This window comes from Vigna angularis, chromosome 2 (genome assembly GCF_016808095.1).
Source record: "Vigna angularis cultivar LongXiaoDou No.4 chromosome 2, ASM1680809v1, whole genome shotgun sequence".
Lineage (NCBI taxonomy): Eukaryota > Viridiplantae > Streptophyta > Magnoliopsida > Fabales > Fabaceae > Vigna > Vigna angularis.
In genome coordinates this window covers 25,293,105-25,316,544 of record NC_068971.1, presented here as the reverse complement: position 1 = coordinate 25,316,544, position 23,440 = coordinate 25,293,105, and the positions used below count along the sequence as shown (strand labels likewise).

At 35.8% G+C, this 23,440-nt stretch overlaps 1 protein-coding gene across 6 annotated transcripts; it reads left to right on the top strand.

Annotated features, from left to right (window-relative positions):
* Positions 1-359: 359 nt before the first annotated feature.
* Positions 360-21,703, top strand: LOC108328857 (E3 ubiquitin-protein ligase PRT6). Of its 6 annotated transcripts, XM_052873451.1 has the most exons (20): positions 362-753; positions 979-2,046; positions 2,262-3,430; positions 3,518-3,664; positions 7,663-7,906; positions 7,982-8,692; positions 10,361-10,555; positions 10,687-11,366; positions 12,800-12,851; positions 12,945-13,584; positions 14,227-14,432; positions 14,514-14,840; positions 14,955-15,055; positions 15,135-15,239; positions 18,654-18,720; positions 18,914-18,991; positions 19,786-19,854; positions 19,942-20,048; positions 20,139-20,271; positions 21,146-21,703. In XM_052873451.1, exons 1-18 carry the CDS (start codon positions 682-684, stop codon positions 20,014-20,016), a joined length of 6,006 nt encoding a protein of 2,001 aa, XP_052729411.1. In that variant the 5' UTR covers positions 362-681; the 3' UTR covers positions 20,017-20,048; positions 20,139-20,271; positions 21,146-21,703. The 6 variants fall into 6 exon arrangements, with proteins under 6 accessions (XP_052729414.1, XP_052729413.1, XP_052729411.1 ...); XM_017562745.2 differs by having other exon boundaries at positions 3,524-3,664; positions 14,514-15,055; XM_017562743.2 differs by having other exon boundaries at positions 14,514-15,055.
* Positions 21,704-23,440: the final 1,737 nt, after the last annotated feature.

The following is a 23,440-nucleotide window of genomic DNA, read 5'->3' as shown; positions in this document are numbered from 1 at the left end:
AAAATAGCTGTAAGTTACAGAAATTATAAAAGAATTTTATACCTAAAAGTGACCATACAAATATTTTTTTACTATCTTTAGAATGTTATAATTTTATAATAGAAATATCTATAACTTTTAATAAAAAAATTATAATATAAAATGAATAAAATAATAGTTATAAATTATTTTTAATTTTATTAAGCATTATAATCAGTAAAAATACTCTTAATATTTTATAGTCATGTTTTAGATAATAAAAATAAAAAAGTTAAGCAATAAATATAAACTATACATAAAAGAATAGCAAGAAACAAATCTAATCACTAATCATATGGGTGACAGATAAGTTAAAGTTGGTGTTTACGTATAAATCCTTATTATGTATGTGACAGAGTAATACGAAGAAGACACGAGACACGAGACACGAGGGAAGAGTGTTCGAGTGTGAATTGCTGCATTCAGCGTCATCGTCATCACAATGATTCATGGGATTTCGTTGCGCACAAAAATTTGGGGCTTTCTGGAAATTTCATTAGGGTTTTAACCGGCGCGTATTGTCTCTGCGTTCTTCTCACCGTTCAATTTCTCGTTTTGCTGCGGAATTATTAAAGTGAAAAAAAATCAAACCTGGGGAGTGAAGGTTCAGGGTTCGATCCTCGCTCCTTGTGCTGTTGCCTCCTTCGCTTTTGGCGCTCCCTCATGGCCGATAACATGGAAATCGATTCGCCCTCCGATTGCCAACCCCTCAAACCTCGCGATCGAGTCGTTCGGGTAACGCCTTTTCTACGATTCACCTCGTTTTTTTACTATTGTAGAAATTCATACTCTTGTTGGCCTGGTCACTGTTTGATTCTCCTTGCATTTGACTAAAGAATTGATTGGATTGGCTTAGCTGTTTTGAACTATTTCTGGGTTTTGGATTGGATGATTTTTTTGGTTAATGGATAGAGACTGTTGAATTGGGTGTTTGATATGTGGTTTTGGCTCGGTTTGCAGAGGCTTGCCCAGTTTGGTGTTCCTGAGGAGCAGCTCGACCAACCTGGTTTGATTGCTTTTGTTAAGGATAAGAGGGCTTTGATACCTGAGCTGGTGTCTGTTATATTGCCTACTGATGCAGAAGTGGCTGATGCCTTTCAAGCATCTAGATTGACTTCTAAAAAGATGTCGGGTGTGATCATGAAAAAGAGGTTTCATGAGAGCATGGTGTGGTTGCAGTGGTTGATGTTTGAGGGTGACCCCGGTGGTGCTCTGAGAAGGCTTTCCGAGATGTCTGTTGGGCAGAGGGGTGTCTGTGGGGCTGTTTGGGGCCACAACGATATAGCTTACAGGTGTAGGACTTGTGAGCACGACCCAACATGTGCTATCTGTGTTCCATGTTTTGAGAAAGGGGATCACAAGGGTCATGATTATTGTGTTATATACACGGGTGGTGGTTGCTGTGATTGTGGGGATGTGACTGCATGGAAGCGTGAGGGGTTCTGTTCATTGCACCAGGGTGCTGAACAGATACAACCGCTTCCGAAGGAATTCGCAAGCTCTGTTGATCCTGTTCTCGGTTCTCTTTTCAATTGTTGGAGAGTTAAGCTAACATTGGCGAGTGAATATACTGAAAGAAAGCAGCCAGCAAATGAGCTAACCTATGCTGTGGTTGATATGCTTCTAGAATTCTGCAAGCACAGTGAGAGTTTGCTCAGTTTTGTTGCTAGATTGTTGCTTTCTTCTGATGGTTTAATTAGCATGCTGGTGAGAGCTGAGAGGTTCTTAACTGAGGTTGTTGTAAAGAAACTCCATGAGCTACTGCTGAAATTGTTGGGAGAACAAAGTTTTAAGTATGATTTTGCTAAAGTTTTTCTCGCTTACTATCCAAGTGTCATAAATGAGGCCACAAAAGACTCCAGTGACTTTCCTCTTAAGAAGTACCCACTACTACCAATTTTCTCTGTGCAGATACTTACAGTGCCCACCCTTACCCCACGCCTTTTGAAGGAAACCAATCTACTAACCATGCTATTGGGATGCGTTGAAAATATTTTCGTTTCTTGCTCTGATGATGGACGCTTACAGGTAATGAGTTGTTACAATTTTGTAGTTATGATGTCAAGATGTGCCAGGATAAAGAATGTCTGTCTGGTTTTCATCCTTCTGTAAAATTTGAAGTTGTTCTGGTATTGAAGTTGGTTAAGAATTTTATGTTAATGAATGTGTGTATACTTTTCAAGATTATGTTTCTAGTCTTCTTTCGTGACATTTCATTAAAGAAATATAGGATATTTTTGTAGGTATCCAGGTGGGCAAATATATTTGAGACAACAATACGTACTGTTGAAGATATTCGATTTGTTATGAGCCATGTGGTAGTGCCAAAATATGTAACCAATGACCAGCAAGATATCTCGAGAACATGGATGAGACTTCTGTCCTTTGTACAAGGGATGAATCCTCAAAAGAGAGAAACGGGTCAACATATAGAAGAAGAAAATGAGAATGTCCACTACCCTTTTATTTTAGGGCATTCTATTGCCAATATTCACTCTGTATTGGTGGATGGGGCATTTTCTGATGCTAGCAAGGGGGAAATAGATGGTGAAACTGCTTGGAACTCTAAAATTAATGATTCAGATGATGGGGATAATGTAAGGCATGCAAAGGTAGGGAGGAGATCTGAGGAAAGCTCTGCATGTAATGTTAAGAGCCGGAGTAGTGTCTTTGCTGCTCCAAAGCTTTGTGAGATAAAAACTGATGCATCTTCAAATCTGCCTCTTCCACGTGCTGTCACTGGGTTGATATGTGAGTGTTTAAGGGCTATTGAGAATTGGTTGAGAGTTGAGAATATTCATGCTGTGCCTCCTAATTTATTATCTCCAAACAGTGGTAGTGCCTGCGATAGCAATTTTTCAGCATTTAAGAGAACAATATCTAAGTTTGGAAGGGGTAAATATGCGTTTGGTAGGCTTGCCAGCACAAGTGAAGATCATGGTAAGCAATGTTCTGAAAATAGTGAAATGGATTCGGAAAATACCTGTACTCGTTCTAGTTCTGATGATAATGCCATGGAAGAAGATATTCTCGTGGAATCAGATGGTCCACGTTTTCTATCATTACCCGATTGGCCACAAATAGTCTATGATGTGAGTTCACAAGATATATCTGTGCACATTCCGTTACATAGATTGCTTTCCATGCTGTTACAAAAGGCAATGAAAAAATATTTCTGTCAATCAGAAGTCTCAGACGTGACTCATGCTTCTCCTTCTAATTCATTGTCAACTAGTTACAATGACTTCTTTGAGCAAGCTTTACGAGGAAGCCATCCATTTGGTTTCTCTGCCAATATAATGGAGCATCCATTGCGGATTAGGGTCTTTTGTGCTGAAGTCCATGCTGGAATGTGGCGTAAAAATGGAGATGCTGCTTTGCTATCATGTGAATTGTATCGATCAGTACGCTGGTAAGTCCATCTTGTATTATTATATACTTTATGAGGGTTGAAACTCATTCATTTCATTATACTATATTGTTTTGTTATTTCGACAAGCAACAGGTCTGAACAAGGTCTGGAGCTTGATCTATTTCTTCTTCAGTGTTGTGCTGCACTTGCTCCAGAAGATCTCTTCGTCAGTAGAATTCTGGAGCGCTTTGGGCTGTCAAACTACTTAATTCTAAATCTTGAACGATCTAGCGAGTATGTAGTCTCTTGCAACAAAGAAAACTTATCATGCATGTTTGTTATTTTGAAATCCTTAAATTTGCAGTAGTATTGGAAGTTAATGGTATGCAAGTTCATAAACAATATAATGTTTTTCTGGATTGACCCCCTTTTTTGTTATGGCCCTCTGTAACTTTAGTCAGTAGTCCTTTGTTGTTTTGCAGCCCTTTTATGCTAGCTCTGAATGTAAAAATGCTCTCATGAATTTAGTTGCCCTTGTATGGGATGCCTTTCTTTACTACATCTATCTTGTTGAACTCATCTAAATTACCATCATTTATAAATGTCGGTCTCTCTTCCAAGGATACCCCTTTCACAAAGGATTTCTCCTTTCAGAAAGCATTTCTCCTTTTACAAAAGATTTCTCCATTTACAAAGAGCTAATGATTAATATACAAACAAACAACTCTGCCTCTATTCTATCCTTCTTCACGTATTTACATCTTACTAACTACTCAATTCCTAACTAATTAACTAGCCCATTAATATTAAAACGGTCCTAATATACCTTTGTTAAGAAGAGGATTTTAAGTCGGTTTTGTGGGGTTGAATTAGATTTATAGTTCACTTCTTAACATGGTATCTGAGTCATGGGTTTAAGCTTATTCTAGTGAGATTTGTTGTTTGTTGGATCTATTGTTCCATCTGCTATCGGGCTGCTAACAAACCAACCATTGCTGTCTTGTCTCACACTCAAGATGTATATACCTCAACATGAGGGATATGTTGAAAGTTCCACATCCACTAGAGATAAGGCCAATTTAGAGCATATAAATAGGTGTAAACCTCATCGTATAAGCTGATTTTATAGAGTTGAATTAGGCTCAAAGTTCATTTCTTAACAATCCTAATAATACACTTGTCTTAAAACTCAGCGCCTCAAGCTTGGAATTGTGGAAGCTGGATCCTATTGCTCATCTTCATTTACTCTCCTATAAGCATTGCAATGCATTCTTGCTATAGAAATTGGAACCCACTGGGATTTTTGTGTACTTCTCTGAGACCGTCATTTAAAGTTGTTTACTCAGGAAACTTGTAAACTTGTAGTTGTTATTTCAGGATAGCATAGCAAAGTGACAAGACCCCAAAAATGGGATAGAAAATAATTAATAATATATATGTATGTATGTATAATAGAAAAATAATCTAAATTTCATTCACTAATCATCATTAATTAGAACTCATAGTTCTTAAAACAGATATATTGTAGAAGGCCAAGGAAACAAAGTGCTCCTTTAACCCTCGAAAAATAAAGCCTCGAGTAACTAGAGACATTAAAAGTGCAAATAGACAAATGCAACATCGTAATATTTATATTAATAAGAATGTTCAACCTCTTAAAGATCCAAATCATCGTGTCTTCCTCATCCATTAGAATTGTACCCTTCAATGTCTTCACTTGGTTCACTATCATTCTCTTATATTATTTATGCTCCTTTTTCTACTACTCCGACTACTACCACGACAAAACTTAGTTGGAATAACTACTTATCTCAGTCTCTGTGTTTGTTGAGTTGTGGTTTCTTGGTTAGGTTTACCATGAGCATTTGGAGAAGGAAGTTAGCGCTATTCTGAATGAAGATAAAAGGCACTTGAAAGTTTTGCTAATGACACCGAACATGTCTTTGATGTGACTTAGAGTAGCCTCTCCCACACAAAACAATCATGATATGTTTGCTAATGACATTGAACGTCTCTTTGATGTAACTTAGAGTAGCCTCTCCCACACAAAACAATCATGATATGTTTGCTAATGACATTGAACGTCTCTTTGATGTGACTTAGAGTAGCCTCTCCCACACAGAACAATCATGATATGGTCGTACATAGTAAATGTATCATTGCTTGCAAGTGCCCTACATTTCATCAATCATGGTTTGTCGCCAATTATGATGGTCAAGTGCCTCATGTATTTGTAGGAACAATGGTGACTGATAGACTTCTTTGGTCAAGAAGTTTATCTTTCTCTCAAAACAACACTCACACAAACAAAATACTGGACAAAAACAGTATATTATTCTGATGAACAAGAATAAACTGTACAACACCCAACTCTCAAGGGAGCACTCTCCCTCCACAGGAACAACTTCTTGTCAACACAACTATTATCAAAAAGCTCTCCTCACACAAGACCTCCCTGCCTTCTTATAAAGGCCCTCCAAGCAACTAACCAACTAACAATTAATTCCTAAACTGTTTCCTTCTCTCCTGCACCCATTATATCCTATCAGTGACAGATAAAAGAAAAAAATAGAATATAATGGAGACAAATGATGATAACTCGAAAAATTATAAATAGGATATGAAATATGAATAGATCGAATACCTTTCTTAAGAGCAACGGGCCAATTTGAAGTGGAGTCATGTGAAGGGGTTAATGGAGAAGGATCCGTGCATGTGAAGTTTTTGGAGGAACTGAGCTTGGAACTAACAGATTTTTCATCACATTCAAATTCAAGTATCTTTAATAGCAAGCTTTGGCAAGTGTGGTGGTGCACACCCTCCACACATTTTCCACCACTCAATTGTAATGCAATTCATATACATTGGGATTTATGCTAATTATCAAATAATAATTCAAATTAAGTGAGTTTTCCCATTTACTAGGAGCTATTTTAGTTCTTGCTTTTATTGCTGCAGGAATGTCAAACCCATATCCTGTCCTCTTATGCAATAACAACTGAGTGTGAACGTTGTCTACAGACATTGTTGTCCTTCTTATCTTTGGAATTTTATGTATTCAAATTTTATTTGAGCAAATTAGGTGAGTTGAGTAACAGAATCAAATGGCTACATGTACAATCACAACCAATTCAACAAATTGCTTCTCATTTTATTGTTCAAAATAGTGAATGGCCAACCCTCTTAAAAGCTTTAGTTGTTAGTTGGATACTCATTATAAATACAATACTCCCCTTAATTCCAAAGCCTTTCGAAGGTTTGAAGTATTGACAATTCACAAACCCACTTGACTGTGTTAAGAATTAATTTTAATTATGAAGAATGAGAAAAAAAAAAGATGATCGGTGTCTATATATATATTACACACACACACACACATATATATATATATATATGTATGTATGTATGTATGTGTGTATGTATATATACATATATATATATATATATGTATGTGTATATATATATATATACATATACACATACATATATATATATATATATATATATATATATATATATATATATATTCATATATTTATATATATGAATATATACAAACATGCATACATATTCATTAAATCAAATAGTTTTGGGCACATATTTGATTATTTCTATTCCTTTTAATATCTTCATTTATTGTTTATTTTTTTCACATGAGAATATTTGACTCTCAATTTCAAGTGTTCAATTCTTTAAACCCTTAAAATGTTTTCTTTTTACATTAGATCCTTGAAAATAACAGTTTCCTTTGCTATGGTTTTATTTTTTGTAAAAAAATTATTTAATTAATGTTTGAAATAGCAAGGGAGCGGTTATATGTATACCTGTTACCTATTGGGGATAGACATGAAACAAAAATTTCATATCCTTTTGGTATGGCAATGGGATAGTCAAACCTGCACTTGTCGCATCCCATTGCCATTCCTAATAAGCTATAATTGTTTTTATCCGAGTTTGATTAGGATCAAATGATGGTAATCTTAAGAACCGGAATTATTGATGATTGTGTTTTAGTTGTATCCTCCTTGCTATTGTCATGCACCACTCGTCACATGTTTTCTCATCAATAGTTTGATCTTTATACATAGTTGGTAATATGTTGAAACTGTCAAACAATGATGAGTGTCCATCTCACCTGAATATGTTTCTTACCTGTTGTAAACTTTTATGTTCTTTTTGGAAACAGGGACATTTGCTGATTTATGCTTCATTCTTAGCATTTTTCCCCTTTTTCCATGCTTTTGGATGATTTACTTCTTTAGCTTTTTTAATGAGTGTTTTGTTATTTTCAGACATGAACCTGTTTTAGTACAGGAAATGCTTACTCTTATTATTCAGATAATAAAGGAACGACGCTTTTGTGGGCTAACTACTGCTGAAAGTTTGAAAAGAGAACTAATTTATAAGTTGTCCATTGGTGATGCCACACATAGTCAATTGGTGAAGTCTCTTCCCCGTGATCTCTCCAAGTTTGAACAACTTCAAGACATCTTAGATGCAGTAGCTGTGTATTCGAATCCATCTGGATTTAATCAGGTTTGCTTAACTTTTGTAAAAATATTATCACTTTTATTAGCCTGATTGTACTGATATTTTTATTTGTTATATTAGGGTATGTACTCATTGCGATGGACATTTTGGAAAGAATTGGATTTGTATCATCTACGCTGGAATTCAAAGGATTTACAAGTTGCTGAAGAAAGATACTTGCGCTTTTGCAATGTCTCTGCACTGACCACCCAATTGCCCCAGTGGACCAAAATTCATCCTCCCCTGAAGGGGATAGCTAGAATAGCCACTTGCAAAGTTGTTCTACATATCATCCGGGCAGCAATATTTTATGCTGTTTCCACTTTTAAATCATCTGATTCTCGTGCTCCTGATAGTGTTCTTCTACCTGCACTACATTTACTTTCACTATCATTAGATATCTGTTTTCAGCAAAAGGAATCTAGTGAGGATACATGCCATGATGTGGCACAGCTTCCTATAATAGCCTTGTCTGGAGAATTCATTCAGACTTCTTTTGGTGAACAAAGCTTGTTGACACTTCTTGTTTTATTGATGGAAATGCATAGGAGGGAGAATGTAGACAACTTTGTAGAAGCAGGTGGTTGTAGTCTATTTACTCTAATTGAAAGCTTACTGAAGAAATTTGCTGAGATTGACAACGGATGCATGACCAAGTTACAAAAACTTGCCCCTGAAGTTGTCTGTCATATTTCTGAATATTTTCCAAGTAGGGACTCAAGTATCTCATCATTGGCTTCTGAAAGTGAGAAACGCAAGGCAAAAGCTCGAGATAGGCAGGCTGCAATAATGGTAGGCTATTGTGTTATTCTATTTTAATACATGAATTTAAAGGATGCTAAAATCAGTGAGTATTACCTTAGCTGATGTATTCGTATGTTTATACATATACATATATGAAAAAGGCGAGAACAAGTGCATTCAAAGGAAAAAGGCTACAACCTATGACCCTTAACCCTTAAACTAGATACAGCAAAAAGCAGCTTTAATTAGGTTGTATAAAAAATAACGAACTATTTTAACACTTCCTGAAGTTGGAGTGTATAAATTGTATGCATCAAACTTGGAACATGTAAATTGAATTCTAGGTCCTCTTAAAAGACTTGGTTAAAATGTCCAAAGCTGGTCATTAGAGCTGATAAATCTGGTACTAGTTTCTTAGACAACAACTCCCCCTAACAAAATGACAATCTTTCTTTGTATTTGGTTTTCTCATGAAGCACTTGATTGGAGACAATGTTAAGAGGTTCCTGATTATTACAGCACAACTTCATGTGCTTAACTTTACAACATTTCAAGTCTTTTAAGGAGTTGTTGAATCCACACAAGTTCAAAAGTGGCCAAAGCCACAAATCTATATTCAGCTTCTGACTGGAGTAGGTAACATGACGTTTCTAGCTCTTTCAAGAGAATATTCCCTCTAATGAAAATACAATATCATGTGGTGAAAATACAATTTCAAGGGTAGATCAACTGCCACAAATCCTTTGAGCATTTTTTCTTTCCAACAACTGCCATATCCTTTGACCATTTTTTCTCTATGGCAGTTGTGCTCTCCAAGTAATTTTTACTCAATAGAAGCAGACATACCCTCCAACATTAGTTGCAACCTTGAGTCATGATACATATAGTCCAGCCAGCTGGTCTTGTGTTAATGACATTTGTAACAAGCTTGTATCATATCATACATATTCTCCAGCTTGGGATGGAGTGTTAGAGATATAATTTGATTGCATTAAATGGGGAGATATGATGTTATTTAATAGGGAAATATCTTACCATAATTTTAATGAGTACTCGTGTGTGTACAAAACACAAAATTCATTATATTCCTTCTTGGTTTCTCTCTTCTCAACATGGTACTAGAACGATACCATCCTTCATGACTTTTATTAGTAATCCTTTCAACAAGGTCCATGGGACTATGAATGGGCTTGTAATTTTTCAAACTTGTCTCCAGAATGTCAAGAGCATATTTTTATGTGAAATTAGAACACCTCCCCTTGACTGAGTCACTTCAATAACAAGAAAGCATTTCAACAGTCAAGGTCTCTGCATGATCTATCTCACTTTATTTTAATCCAATAATCTGCGTAGTTTTACTAAATTTACCATACCATACTCTGGGTGATTACTTCAGTCTATAGAGAGACTGCCATAATTTACAAACTAGACCATATGATACACATATGTTTCAGTCTGAGGGAGAGTGTTAAAAGATATGATTTGATTACATGAAAGCAAATATTTCATATTTAATTATTGATTTCGTTTCTTGTTGTATCTGTTTTTCATTATAAATATGAATTCACATGTGCATGCAATGCAATTACAAACAATCCTTTCTATAGAACTCAACATGCTTTGGTATACATTCTCATCTAGACATGTTGATCTGTTCTATTGCGCCAATTTGTCTGTCTTCACCCTTTGGTCATGTTTTCCTTGCTTGTAATGCAGGAAAAGATGAGAGTCCAACAGACTAAATTTTTGGCCAGCATTGATACCACTACCAATGATGGTTCTCAACTTGGTCATGAAGGGGATTTGGAGAGTGAGCAAGATTCTGAAGAATCTGATACTAAACAAGTTGTTTGCTCCCTTTGTCATGACCACAATTCTGAACTTCCCATCTCATTTTTGGTACTTCTTCAGGTACATCTGGTAGTCATACCAACTATAGGCTTGATCAAGCATAGGCTGCAGTCTTTTGCATTGCCTTTTTTAAAACTTTATTTATGCTTATTTTATAACCTGGCCTAATTGATGTATTTTTGGTGTATAAGAAATCTAGGCTTGTGAGCTCTGTTAACAGGGGTCCCCCATCATGGGAAAAGCTTTGCCAATCAGACAAAGAACACACACCTGTTATCAACACCAATGAGCCTAATACATCGACAATGAACTGGAATACAGTTAGTTCAGGAACAACTTCATCTTCCCACTTAAATCAATTGGTACAGATTGCTGCAGAAGAAGTATCTTCTTCCGGGAAACCTGGGGAAGTTCTTACTTTTCTGCAATATGTCAAGAATAAGTACCCAGCACTGGTAAATTTTCAGCTCCCAGACACATATGATGAAAAAGAGAAGGCACCATATTCTTTTGAGACTTTAGAGCAGTGTATGTACCTCTCAATTTATGATGAAATGCGTCTTCCATTATCTTCGAATTTGATGAATATGGATGACAGAGCTTCCACTGCTGGGGAGAATTCAAATATTATAATAGAAACTGGATCTGTGTTGATTGGGAAATATACAGCTGATCTTGTGCTAGAGATGTCAGAAATTTCTTCTATGTCTGAAATTACTTCTAACGAGTCCGCTTCTGTGGAATCTACGTCACAGCATCCAACATATGATGAATTTGGCCCTATAGATTGTGATGGTGTTCATCTTTCTTCTTGTGGGCATGCAGTACATCAAGGGTGTCTTGATCGATATTTATCTTCATTGAGAGAAAGGTATGTTTCTTTTAGACGTATTAGCATAGCTTATTAGGTTTGTCCTGTGTCCTTTTGACTGTAAAGAATATAACGTAAAGCCATTCATGTGTCTCCATTCCTGATGTTACCTACAAATGTCCAGTCCTTTAAATTTCATGGTTTAAGTATCTATTCCTTGGGCATGAGGTTGTGTTAAGATGCCCCATGCTGTTAAAGAATATGTTCTCCTTATTCTAGGCTTGAGTTGACACCCCCACCAAGCTATCTTTGAAGGTTGAGTAAGATTTAATTCATTTCTAACTTTGTACCAGAGCCTTGATGACCCATTGGTCTTGACTCTTGAATTGATCGTTTCCTCCTAGATTCTTCCATTAAAGATGTTTAATTTCAATACAGGGTATGGGCCTGGGCATTAATCCACACATCAAGGCCAAAAGTTTTTCACGTGATGGAGCACTTTAGAAATATGATATCTAAAGCCTAGAAAGAAGCAACCTTAAAATGTATACCTTTGAAGCCACTATCCTCCACTGTTTTTTACTTTCCAACTGTGTTTCAACTCTGGTATACAGGCCAACTTGTGATCTCCAGATTACAACACAAAAATCTTAAATTTTCACTGCACCAGTATTTCAGTCTCATGGTTGGGTTGTAGAAGCGGAACAAGAAATGGGGAGAAGCAAGTTAGTGGTCATGTTTGGAAATTTGGCTTGTTTGCCTAAACTTCTGTACTTGCCCACCAACTTGCTATTCTATCCGAGTTTGATTGCAGAGTTCTATTTGTAGTTGACACATTTTTTATAGGTGGATAATGGTATTGGTTTGTTACCATATAGAACTAAAAGGATTTTGGGGATTGAAACAGCTATAACAAGCTTTTGGAGTGTTGTGTGATGCCGTTGGACCATATTTTGATAATTTGTTTAACTGAATAGAAGCCAAGTTTATGTAGAAATCTGTTCTTTGTCCTATACTTCGGTACATAATGCATGGAGCATCTACCCACTTGGTGTAGAGCTCGTGTTTCTTTGAGTGGTTTCCCTTTTTGTCATGTTAATGGATTAGGAACCCTATGTGTTCATTAATACCTTCGTGTATTTCTCATATGTATTTTATTATTTTATGGAGGATCACTTGTTTTCAAATCCTTCATTGGGTGGTATGCTCTGTTATGTCACTGGAAGTTCTTGCCTCGGGGCCTTGGAATGAATAGAGCCTTCCTTCACCAGAAATTTTATGTACCAACTTACCAAAAATGTTTGAGAATTTAAGTCCAGTCATTATTATTCATTATTCGTACAGATGATTGAGTTCTTCAGTCAAATCAAAGCTGATGAACTTAAATGTTGCACACATATATAGGCAGTACAGAAAAGGTTACAAAGTAATGAGTCAATAGTCGTTTTTTATTGTTTTGCTACGGAGTAATTATTGTTTTTGTGACCAAACAGATCTGTTAGAAGAATCGTTTTTGAGGGAGGACATATTGTTGACCCAGATCAGGTTTAAGTCTTCTTAAATACTGATTTTCATTTTGTTATGACGCCTCTACAATCTTTTCACTCTGCATTTTGAAATGTTCATTCTTTTTTCAAGGGAGAGTTTCTCTGTCCTGTTTGCCGCAGACTTGCAAATTGTGTCTTGCCAACTTTACCTGGAGAATTAAAGAAGCCTTTGAAGCAATCTATCATCTTGAGTACTGGTTCAATAAATACTGCTCCCCCCTTAGCTGAATCAAGTGAATTGACTTATTCACTTCGCCTGCAGTCTGGCTTAAAGCTTCTGCAATCTGCTGCCACTGCAGTTGGGAAACTTAAATTCTTAAATTCTATTCCTTTGCATCACATTGACAGAACCAGAACAAATCTTGAAAATTTCCTAAGGGTACTTTCAAAAATGTATTCCCCTTGCAAAGAAGAAAAGTTATCAAGATTTTCAAGAATAAACCACTCAATGTTGATGTGGGACACTCTTAAGTACTCTTTGACATCTATGGAAATTGCTGCACGATGTGGAAAGACTTCTTTTACTCCAAACTATGCTCTTAGTGCCTTGTATGAAGAACTTAAATCTTCAAGTGGCTTTATATTATCCCTGATGTTTAAACTTGTTCAAAATACACGAAGTAAGAATTCTCTTCACGTTTTGCAAAGATTTAAAGGTGTTCAACTCTTTGCAGAATCAATTTGTGCTGGGGTTTCTCCAAGTTATGGAAATAGTGACAATTCTGGGATGGGTATGATTCTTGTTCTCAGTCCTAGTTTGTTTGCTTCAAGCAGAAAATGACATACTATTAGTGTATTTAATTTTATACTACTTTTCAATATGGAACTGGAAGAATACAACTTCATGTTTTGCTGTTCTTACATTTAATAGGATTACTTTTTTATAAATTTATTAGTTGATTAAGAGATTTTTTTGTAATTTGAAATTTGTTAGGCTTTAAGTTCTCCACTAGTGTGAACATTAAAAGGCTCTTAGCTTAATTACTTATTACATGAATTTATAGAATTGTATCTTAAAACTTAAAATTGATAATAGGTATTGTATCTACTAGAACCGGGGGCTTATTTTTCATTTAAGCTTCTAATTTAGTTACTTAATGCTAATAATAGTTATGATCCATCTATTTTTGTGCATTATATGCAATCTACACTGTAGAAATTTGCTTAAAAATATTCTTCTGATTCTTTTTTGGTTCTACAGTAAGGTATTTGCGGGCAAAATTAAATGGAGTGGTTTTGTTTTGCTCTCCTTGGTTCATTTTTTTATTAAAAAGAAAATGCTCCACTCTTGTTCCATTCCATTCTTACATGCCTACACATAACTGTATTTATATATTACTAATGTTATCATTTCATATCTACTATATCCACAGGTGACATGTTAAGTATCTTGAAGCATATTGAAATGGATCTGTCTAACACTGACAGCTTTTGGAGGCAAGCTTCAGATCCTGTACTTGCCCATGACCCTTTCTCAACATTGATGTGGGTTCTCTTTTGTCTACCACAGCCATTTTTGTCTTGTGAAGAATCCTTGTTGTCCCTAGTTCATGTTTTCTATACAGTATCTGTAACCCAGGTTGGTCACACTGCTTCCAACTTAATTAAATGTGTTCTCTATCGGAGTGGCTATTTCTTAAACAATTTCTTTTGGATGCAGGCTATAATTATTTATCATGAGAAATCTAAGCATAAATCATCAAGGGATTCAGATCTTTCAGGTTGTCTGATTACTGACATATATAAAGTTATGAACGAGTCTGCAAATGCCTCACAGTACATTGTATCAAATTATTTTGATCCCAGTGTTGATATTAAAGATGCTATTCGGAGGTTTACTTTTCCATATTTGCGAAGATGTGCATTGTTGTGGAAGATACTCTATTCTTTTATTCCACCACCATTTTGTGATGAGGAAAATATATTGGATAGACCGTGGAGTGTCCCACAAGACACAATGGGCAATGCCAATATTGAGATGTTTGAGGTCACTAAAATTCATGAACTCGAGAACATGTTCAAAATTCCCTCTCTTGATGTGGTTCTCAAGGATGAACTTTCAAGAACTACAGTCTCTAATTGGTGTCGTCATTTTTGCAAGGAATTTGAATCTGGTAGAATTCAACAAAATATGCACGTAACACCTGCTGTTCCATTTAAGTTGATGAGATTGCCCAATATTTATCAGGATCTTTTGCAGAGGTACTTATAATTATTATGTTGTGTTATGTAGGGTATCATATTGCTATTTCATTTACTCTTACAACATCTATACAAGCAGGTGTTTCAGACAGCGGTGCCTTGCATGCAAATCTGTTCTTGAAGACCCTGCATTGTGCCTACTATGTGGTAGATTGTGCTCTCCAAGTTGGAAATCATGCTGCAGGTTCATTTCATTCCAGTTTCTTCATTTATTGAACTCTTTATGGCAGGAAATGTATTTTGAGCATTTAATGTTTTGTCTCTATATTTTAATTTTCTACATTTGTTCAGATTCAACCAAACTACTTTCTCAAGCTTATTGTTGGCTGGAATGTCATTAACTCGGGCCTCTAACATAACTTTCTATATATAAAAGTGTATTTTCTATTTTTTCCACCTGTCACCATTTCATCTCAGACTTGAAGTTTTCTTTTATATTTTTATGATGTTATCTTGTACTTTTCTATAATATTCTCTCTATTACATTTTACAAACCTGGTAAAGATTTTGAGTTAGGAAACTATGGTCTGTATCATTAGTTTTGATATTTCAAATCAATGACAAGCCACGAAAAAAATTATATTTCATCATCATAGGAGTGAGTTCTATTTATCAATGAAGGTTTTATTTTTTTTATTTTGGGAGTTGCTGACTACTTATGGAATACAAAATTACGTGTTCATGGTGAAATAATGTTCAGAGGTATTGGAAGTTGATGGCATTTTTAATTTGGTTTTGTTAGGATGATTCTTTTTCTTGGTGTCCTGATGAAGAGGATCGAGTCTTTCTCCTGTAGTAGTTATATCTAGTCTGTACTATTGACTGGTTTGCAAGGATTATAATAGCAATTTATTGGAGACCCTAGTCACCGACCGTAACTTCATTTCATGTAGTCTGGTGATATATGTAACATTCTATTTTAATAGTATAAAACTATTAAAATAAAATATTACATATATGATAATAGAACAACTAGGTGAAACAAACCTATCACAAAAGCCAGAGATCTACATCTTGTAGAGCCATCTAGCAACCCATATGCTTCCTCTTCTCTCGTTAGAATAATTGAAAAGACGTCTCCTTAAGCTCATATCATTAAGGTGATCATTGCAAGAGAGAAAAAAACAATACACAGACAGATAACACAAAAGCAAGGGTAAGATAGTGATAAAAACAGAAAAAAATAATAAAATGAAATTCCATAATATATCAGACATCATACATGACTCATCATTCTGTAAATGAGCATGGATGATCATTAGAATGTCAAGATAACTCTCATATCGACTTCTTACATTTTAAACTAACAACAGTTGAAACCACCCATAAGAATTTCTTCCTTAGAATTTCCTTTTCATACTTTTCTCCATATACATATCTTTCATATGAACATAGTAAACAAAGCACATAAAATTCACCAAAACAACTTTCAAAGTACTAGAAACAACTCAAAAGATCCCAATACAACCTAAAACAAACCCTACAAAGACATGAAAGAAGTGCCCAACGCTAGCACTGGAGTGCTCAGCACATGGCCCCTGGAATTGGGTGCTTAGCGCCAGAAAACGGGCACTCAACGCTGGAGCCCCTGGAATCAGGCGCTCAGGGGGCACTCGAGCCCCATGACAACAAACAACACACTTCGAAACTGGCCTTTGATGCACTTGAAACTTGTTCTAATGATCAAATAGATTCCATACGCCCTAGAATTGATGTAAAATCACATTTAGAATTAAAACAAATTACCCTTTTTATCATTAGACCCGAACTTAGGTGCATGAAGTCCATTTGACAACTCCAAAAGTACCTAAACTCAAAACAATACTTTCTAACTCAAATTTCTGCAGTGTCTTAACAAGTCATAAATGACTCAACAAGAGATCCTAACACCTCAAAATCATTACAGCCTCAGTACTTTAGATTTCACTACTTAGAACCCTGAACCATGAACCAAAACATGACAGAAAGCAATTTATGAACCAAGTATCAGTTCCAACTCAAATTTGGCCTAACTCAACACCTCAACAAGTCTTAAATGACTTAAGATCTGACCCTAAACCACTGGTTTGCCTTTCTATCCATTTTCTCAAAAACTCAACTGCCAAAACCTCTAAAATTGAACTTAAGACCTTCTAAAGCCACCCTTATTGACTAACACTTATTTCTATCTTAGATTTTTACTAACTCTAAGTTCTAACAAGTTTCAATTGACATGAAACACGACCTAAAATACCAGATATAACTATCCAACCTTTATCTCTCAAACTTACCTATCAAACCTCCACTTTTAACTACAAAACTCATAACTTTGATAGCTCAATCCACCTTGTACCTTTCGGTCAATTCAAAACATGAACACAATTTCATAACATACCATTTATCATCACAATAACATCAAAATCACATCTCATCAGAAATCAATTCATCAACTAATCAAATATACCCATTTAAATTGAACTAACTCTAGCATACATAAAAAAAAGGATAATTAAATCAATTTATCATACATGTAAGCACTAAACATACACAACAAACTTAATTTAAAAATGAACAACTAGCTTCCCTTACTTGATAGAAACTCCAACTAGCTCTAGAGAACTCTATTCTGTACTCTCAGCTTAAAGAGGCCATAGAACACCTACAAACAACGAAAACATGTTCAGGATATACCATTAGAATCATTGATCAGTAGAGAACCTAAGGGAAGGCTCAGATCATACATGCGATAGAGAGAAACCTCACATGCATTGAAGAGTGTAAAACCAGAGAAAGAGTAGAAAACTGACTTACTCTATTTGAGAAACTGATTGGGTAGACTTGAAGATCTCACCGCGAGGATCACACATACGGTCTCTGATCTTTAAACAGATGAATAGGGTGTAAGAACCCTTAGAGAGAAGGGAGAGAACTCAAAAAAGTGGTTTCTAGAGAGATGATGTGTTTTAAACTAATGAAACTTGTTTATAATGAAACTATTTATATTAAAACCATTTAATATTTGTTGGAAGTCCCACATCGACTAGAGATAAGGCCAAATTATAATATATAAGTGAGGTGCAAACCTCATCTTACAAGCCAGTTTTGTGGGGTTGAGTTAGGCTTAAAACCCACTTCTAACATGGTATCAGAGCCATGGTTTAGAGCCTATCCCAGCGAGTTCTAAGTGGGCATTCTATTCTTCTATTCCACCCGCTATCGGGTTGTTATCGGACCACCCAATTTCTACTATCACACACGAGATGTCTATAACTCGGCGTGAAGGGGGTGTGTTGGAAGTCCCACATCGACTAGAGATAAGGCCAAATTATAATATATAAGTGAAGTGCAAACCTCACCTTACAAGCCGGTTTTGTGGAGTTGAGTTAGGCTTAAAACCCACTTCTAACAATATTAAAATATTTGAGTCTCATTATTTTTAATCCACTACCATTTCAAAAATACCATTTTCTAGATCTTCACTATATATACATGTTACATGATAATAATGGTCAAATTAGGGGAATTAACTGGTCGATAAATTTTCACATGACCTTGGTTCTATTTTTCTTGTGCATTTGCTTATTTATTTAAATTTAAAGGATTTTTTTTTTATCTTAAGGGAAAGTGGATGCCAATCTCATGCAGTAACCTGTGGAGCTGGTACTGGAGTGTTTCTGTTGATTCGGGTATCATGTTCTTTCTTGAAGTTGATTGAGTTTTGAGTAACTTGTCTGCTTCCGTTGTCATTCTTTTTTGCTTTTCATCTTGCCCTCTGAATCTTCTTTTATAGCTATCTTGACACATCTCTTCCTTGCTTTTTATTAAGTAGTTATTGTTCTTGGATACTGAATATATAATGAGTTGTATTTGTACTGGCAGAGAACAACAATCCTACTACAGAGATCTGCACGTCAAGCACCCTGGCCTTCTCTTTATTTAGATGCTTTTGGTGAGGAGGTAAGTTTACCTTTTGACAAATTTACTGACATACAGAACAATATTATTTTTCCTCTGCAACTAAGAAGCTCAGAGAACCTAGAAAGTTATATAATTGTTAAGAAGTCCCACACTTGAAATGCATATGCCTCGGAGTGAGGGGTGTGTTGGAAGTCTTACATCGACTAGAGATAAAGTCAAATCACAATATATGCTTGAGTGCAAACCTTACTTATACAAGTCGGATTGATAGAGTTGAGTTAAATTTAAAGTTTATCTTTTAACACTAATTATTTAGAAAACAGTTAAAGAAATACTTAGCTAGTTATAAGAGTAAGGTTAGGCTCTTGGCTCAAATAGTGAAAAGGTGATAAGAACGGGAGCTCAGTCTGAAATTTTGCTTTAGGGAATTGGGCTGTAGATCAGTTAGAGGAAAGGGAATCCCAAAGGAGAAACCCTTGGGTGGATAATTTGCTCCCTTTTTTTCTGTTTGAATTTCTTTCACCAATAATACTTTCATTAGAGTTTATAATAGAAACTCTCAACACACACACACACATATATTCCTTCAAGATGTTTAAATTGAAGTCGAACCCAGCCAGGGGTCATTAGCATAATGTCAGAAAGAGAAGGAAATGGGTGGTGAAAATTATAAACCTCATATTTTGGTGTCAGGATTTTTTGATATTCTTGTCTTGGAATTCTGTTTAAGCTGTCAGGATTTTGGCACTTGATATGTAACTGAACCTAAGAAGTTCAAATTTACCGTTTTTACATTTCTTTAAATTTCTCCATTTCCATGTTCTTTGCTTTAGGATTTTGAAATGTCACGAGGCAAGCCACTTTACCTGAAAGAGGAACGCTATGCTGCTTTGACGTATATGGTATGGAAATATTCTGTCTTTATTCTTTATCTTTCTTTCCATTTTCTTTATCAATAACATTTTAAGCAATGGTTTTTATCTGCATAGGTTGCTTCTCATGGTCTGGACCGGAGTTCCAAGGTTCTGGGTCAGACCACCATTGGTTCCTTTTTCCTGGTTTAGTTCAATTCCACACGTTTACTTATAGTGCTAAGGTCTGATGTTTGAATTTGCAGTTCAAAATCCTTATTTTTCCTCCTTTGCTGTCTGCTAAATCTGTTGGTGGTGTGACCTTGTGCATGCAGATCATTTTACTGGACCTGTGGAGGATGGAAATTGGTTCTAGATATGCTAATTTATCATGTCATACACTCCTGACTAATCAGAAGATCACTACTCCATGCTGTGTCTTCTTTTAGAAATATACAGCCCATTAAGGTGTGCGTGTTATAATTGAAATTTGTTTGTAGCAATTTCAATGTCATCTTTGCCATGGAAGGATGTTCTTGGATAATTGGATGGCCTCTTTATATTCACAAATATTCGTAGCTGCCTCAAATGATTAAGAAAATGTTGAGATTTTCTTATTTGGATAAAGGTTAATAGTTGTTGGACTGAGACTAGTTTATTACACCAATTAATTCAAAATCATTATGGTTTATAGGAAGAAGGAATGCCATCCAGTGATCCATATATCCCTAGAAATTCATTGATAGATTAGTTAGAAGTCTGTTAGTGAAGGAGTTAACTTAGTTGAGGGTGCTGAGATGGTAGAAAAAATATAGACATATTGACTATAATTAAGAGGGGACGTTGAGTGATCTAGTCATTTGTGACAAGGATAGACTCAAGAGGGGTGAAGGGAGAATCCGGGTCTTTCAAATGTCCAGTTACAATTTATTTTCGTATTTTCCCTAGCATAAAGCTGCTACTATATTAACATAGCAATTACGATTTAGAGTTCATCATTAAAAAATTCGTTTTAACCTCGACCCCGTTTCCTCCAAACAATCCAAAACTAAAGAAAAAGAACCTAATCACAGACTACATATATAATAGTCTCTGTTAGGCCTGTTACAACAATGGGAGGTTATAACTACCTCCTTATTTATTTCTCCTAGTACTCTACCACTGAACCTATCAAATTCTCTGGACAATGACCTGTAGATTAAAGGAGTGCGGGTTATCGGTTGTATTTTTTGGCCCTATATTAATTTTTTATTGTTCACTTTTTACTTGGCACCGAAGTAAAGTAGTTTACAAATTTCATGAGTTTATACTTACAAGGCTATCTCTTTTCACATGTCAGCAGATTGACACAGTTGCTGGGTAAAGATTTAAAACTTGGCTCCTGTCGGGGAATCTACCTGCTGGTCATGGCTGTACAGATTTGTCGGTGCTAACATGGCTGCAACTTTTCTTCTGTTCCATGCTTACCATAAAGTACGTTTTCCATGAAGTTGGTGCTCTGGTGTACATATGTCATCATATTTGTGATAGGAGCAATTGTTTCAAGGTATACGTCGTGGAATTATGAGCTTATCCTTACTCATCAGTGGTTTAGAATGTCTAAGGACAATTTATTGGTTCTGTATCTATTCTTCTCCATCTCGTAAGTTTGGATGTTTGGTCGGGCCTTCCCCTCTACGCAGGTCGGGGAAACAACACAATTGCCAATTTATGGGCATATTGTATACAGGGTATATATACTCCGAATTTTACTGTCTATGTTTCCTGTTTAGTATATTTGAAGAACAATGCTAAATAATAGACTGATTGTAAAATTTGGGTTGTTTTTCATTTTCAAGACTCGGTTGTGATAATAGTATCGTATTTTGGTGAATTAAATAAACTAGAGAATTGATTGGATTGGATTGGAGTGTAAGACTAGATAAATATATACACTATCTAGCTATTGCTGAAATGCCATTTGAGTTATCCTAGGGAAGTGGGTGGATGTTGCGAAGGAAAGCGATTTTCAATTTATAGGGCTGATAATTAGGGCTGTACTGTGTTCAAATGTTCTTGTCAATTTTCATATCTGCATTACTTATACAGTCCAGGCTCATTTGCTGAAAGAAATTTTCAAAATGTTTTCAGAATCAGATGAAAAAGCAGACTGAAACAGTTTAAAAGGAAATTCTGAAATTTGACGAGTGTTTTTATTTACTGCGTTTAGGTATCATAAGTTGATACAATTCCAAAAGTGGAAATCGAAGGAATTGAGAGTAAGAATTTCCCTTGATTCGGCAGCGTAAGAACCTGAAATAACAGAAAACATAAATTCCTGAAGAGAATTTCATATCACATTCTATCATTTTATCAGTACAAAATCCTTGAATATAATGTGTTTTCATTTGTCTGAAGCTTTGTCTTCAGCTCAGCATTATTTTGTGTTACACAATACTCCTTCCCCTGAAAGCAACCTTGCCCTCAAGGTTGAACTGAGAAAAGTTTTATTTATTTTCCGTAAGATCCCCAAGGTAAGCAGCTGAAGAATCTAAATAATTCAATTGAATTAATGCTTGGGGAATTAGCTGCAATGGTCAAAATGATAATGCGGAAGTCTAAACTTGCAATGGGGCAACTAAGGGCCCAATTTTGTGGTGATCGAGGTGATAACATGTAACTAGGCACCCAATGAATTTCTTGAGCAATCACATGTGAAAACCAAGATGAATGTAGACAGGTTTTTTCTTCCTTCACCTCTTCTGTTTTTCTTCCTGCACCTCCCTTTCTCTTTTACCCCTAAGAAACCTAGCCTACTTTCTCTTCCCTATCTTTTCCTTTGCCCTCTCCCTTGTGCCCCCGACTCCATTCTTCATTCTCTAATGCACTTCCCACCCCCCTGCCTCCATTCTTTTCCTCCGTGCTTGTGCATCAAATCCCTCATGTTCTGGTACTCCATCCTTAGCAACAGTTCCTCAAACTCATTCTGCACATGGACAAAGCCTAATCCAACAATCCCTCAAACCTCATTTCATCCACCTTCCCCTCATACGCACCTTTAGAGTCACCAACGCATCCTTTAGCCCCATGTCTCCGCAACCTTTGTCTTGTTTACTGTTAGATAATTTTATTTTTATTTTTATTTTTTATCTTTATTTAGTTTGTTATTATTTTTTGTTTGTATTTTGAATTTAGTCTATATATTTTTTATTATAAATATAATACCTTATGTGTAGATTAATTTCATAAATAGCTTTTATTATATTTAATATAGTACTAGAGTCAAGTTTTTTTAAGAAAATAAATATGTCGCCTATGTCAATACATCTGTCGTTACCGATAGCACCACCATTTACTTTGTTGTCTACACATATGATAGCCCTCCTCGAGCTAGGTTGGGCCAAAGCACGAAGATGAAGCTATGGAGGTGGAATTTGTGCGGAAGTGATGGATATGGTGGTGGACTCACAATTTTGGTGAGGTTTTTGGTGAGTATTTGTGGTAGGATGGAGGTGTTTGATGGATCTCCGGAGAGGTTGGGCCAACTCTAGAGAAGGGTGGTTAGAGGGACCTCATGGGATGCTCTAGCCTTGACTTGAGACAAGATATGTTTGCACACATTTTGGCATAATAACATTCAAATTCATCAAGTGATTTT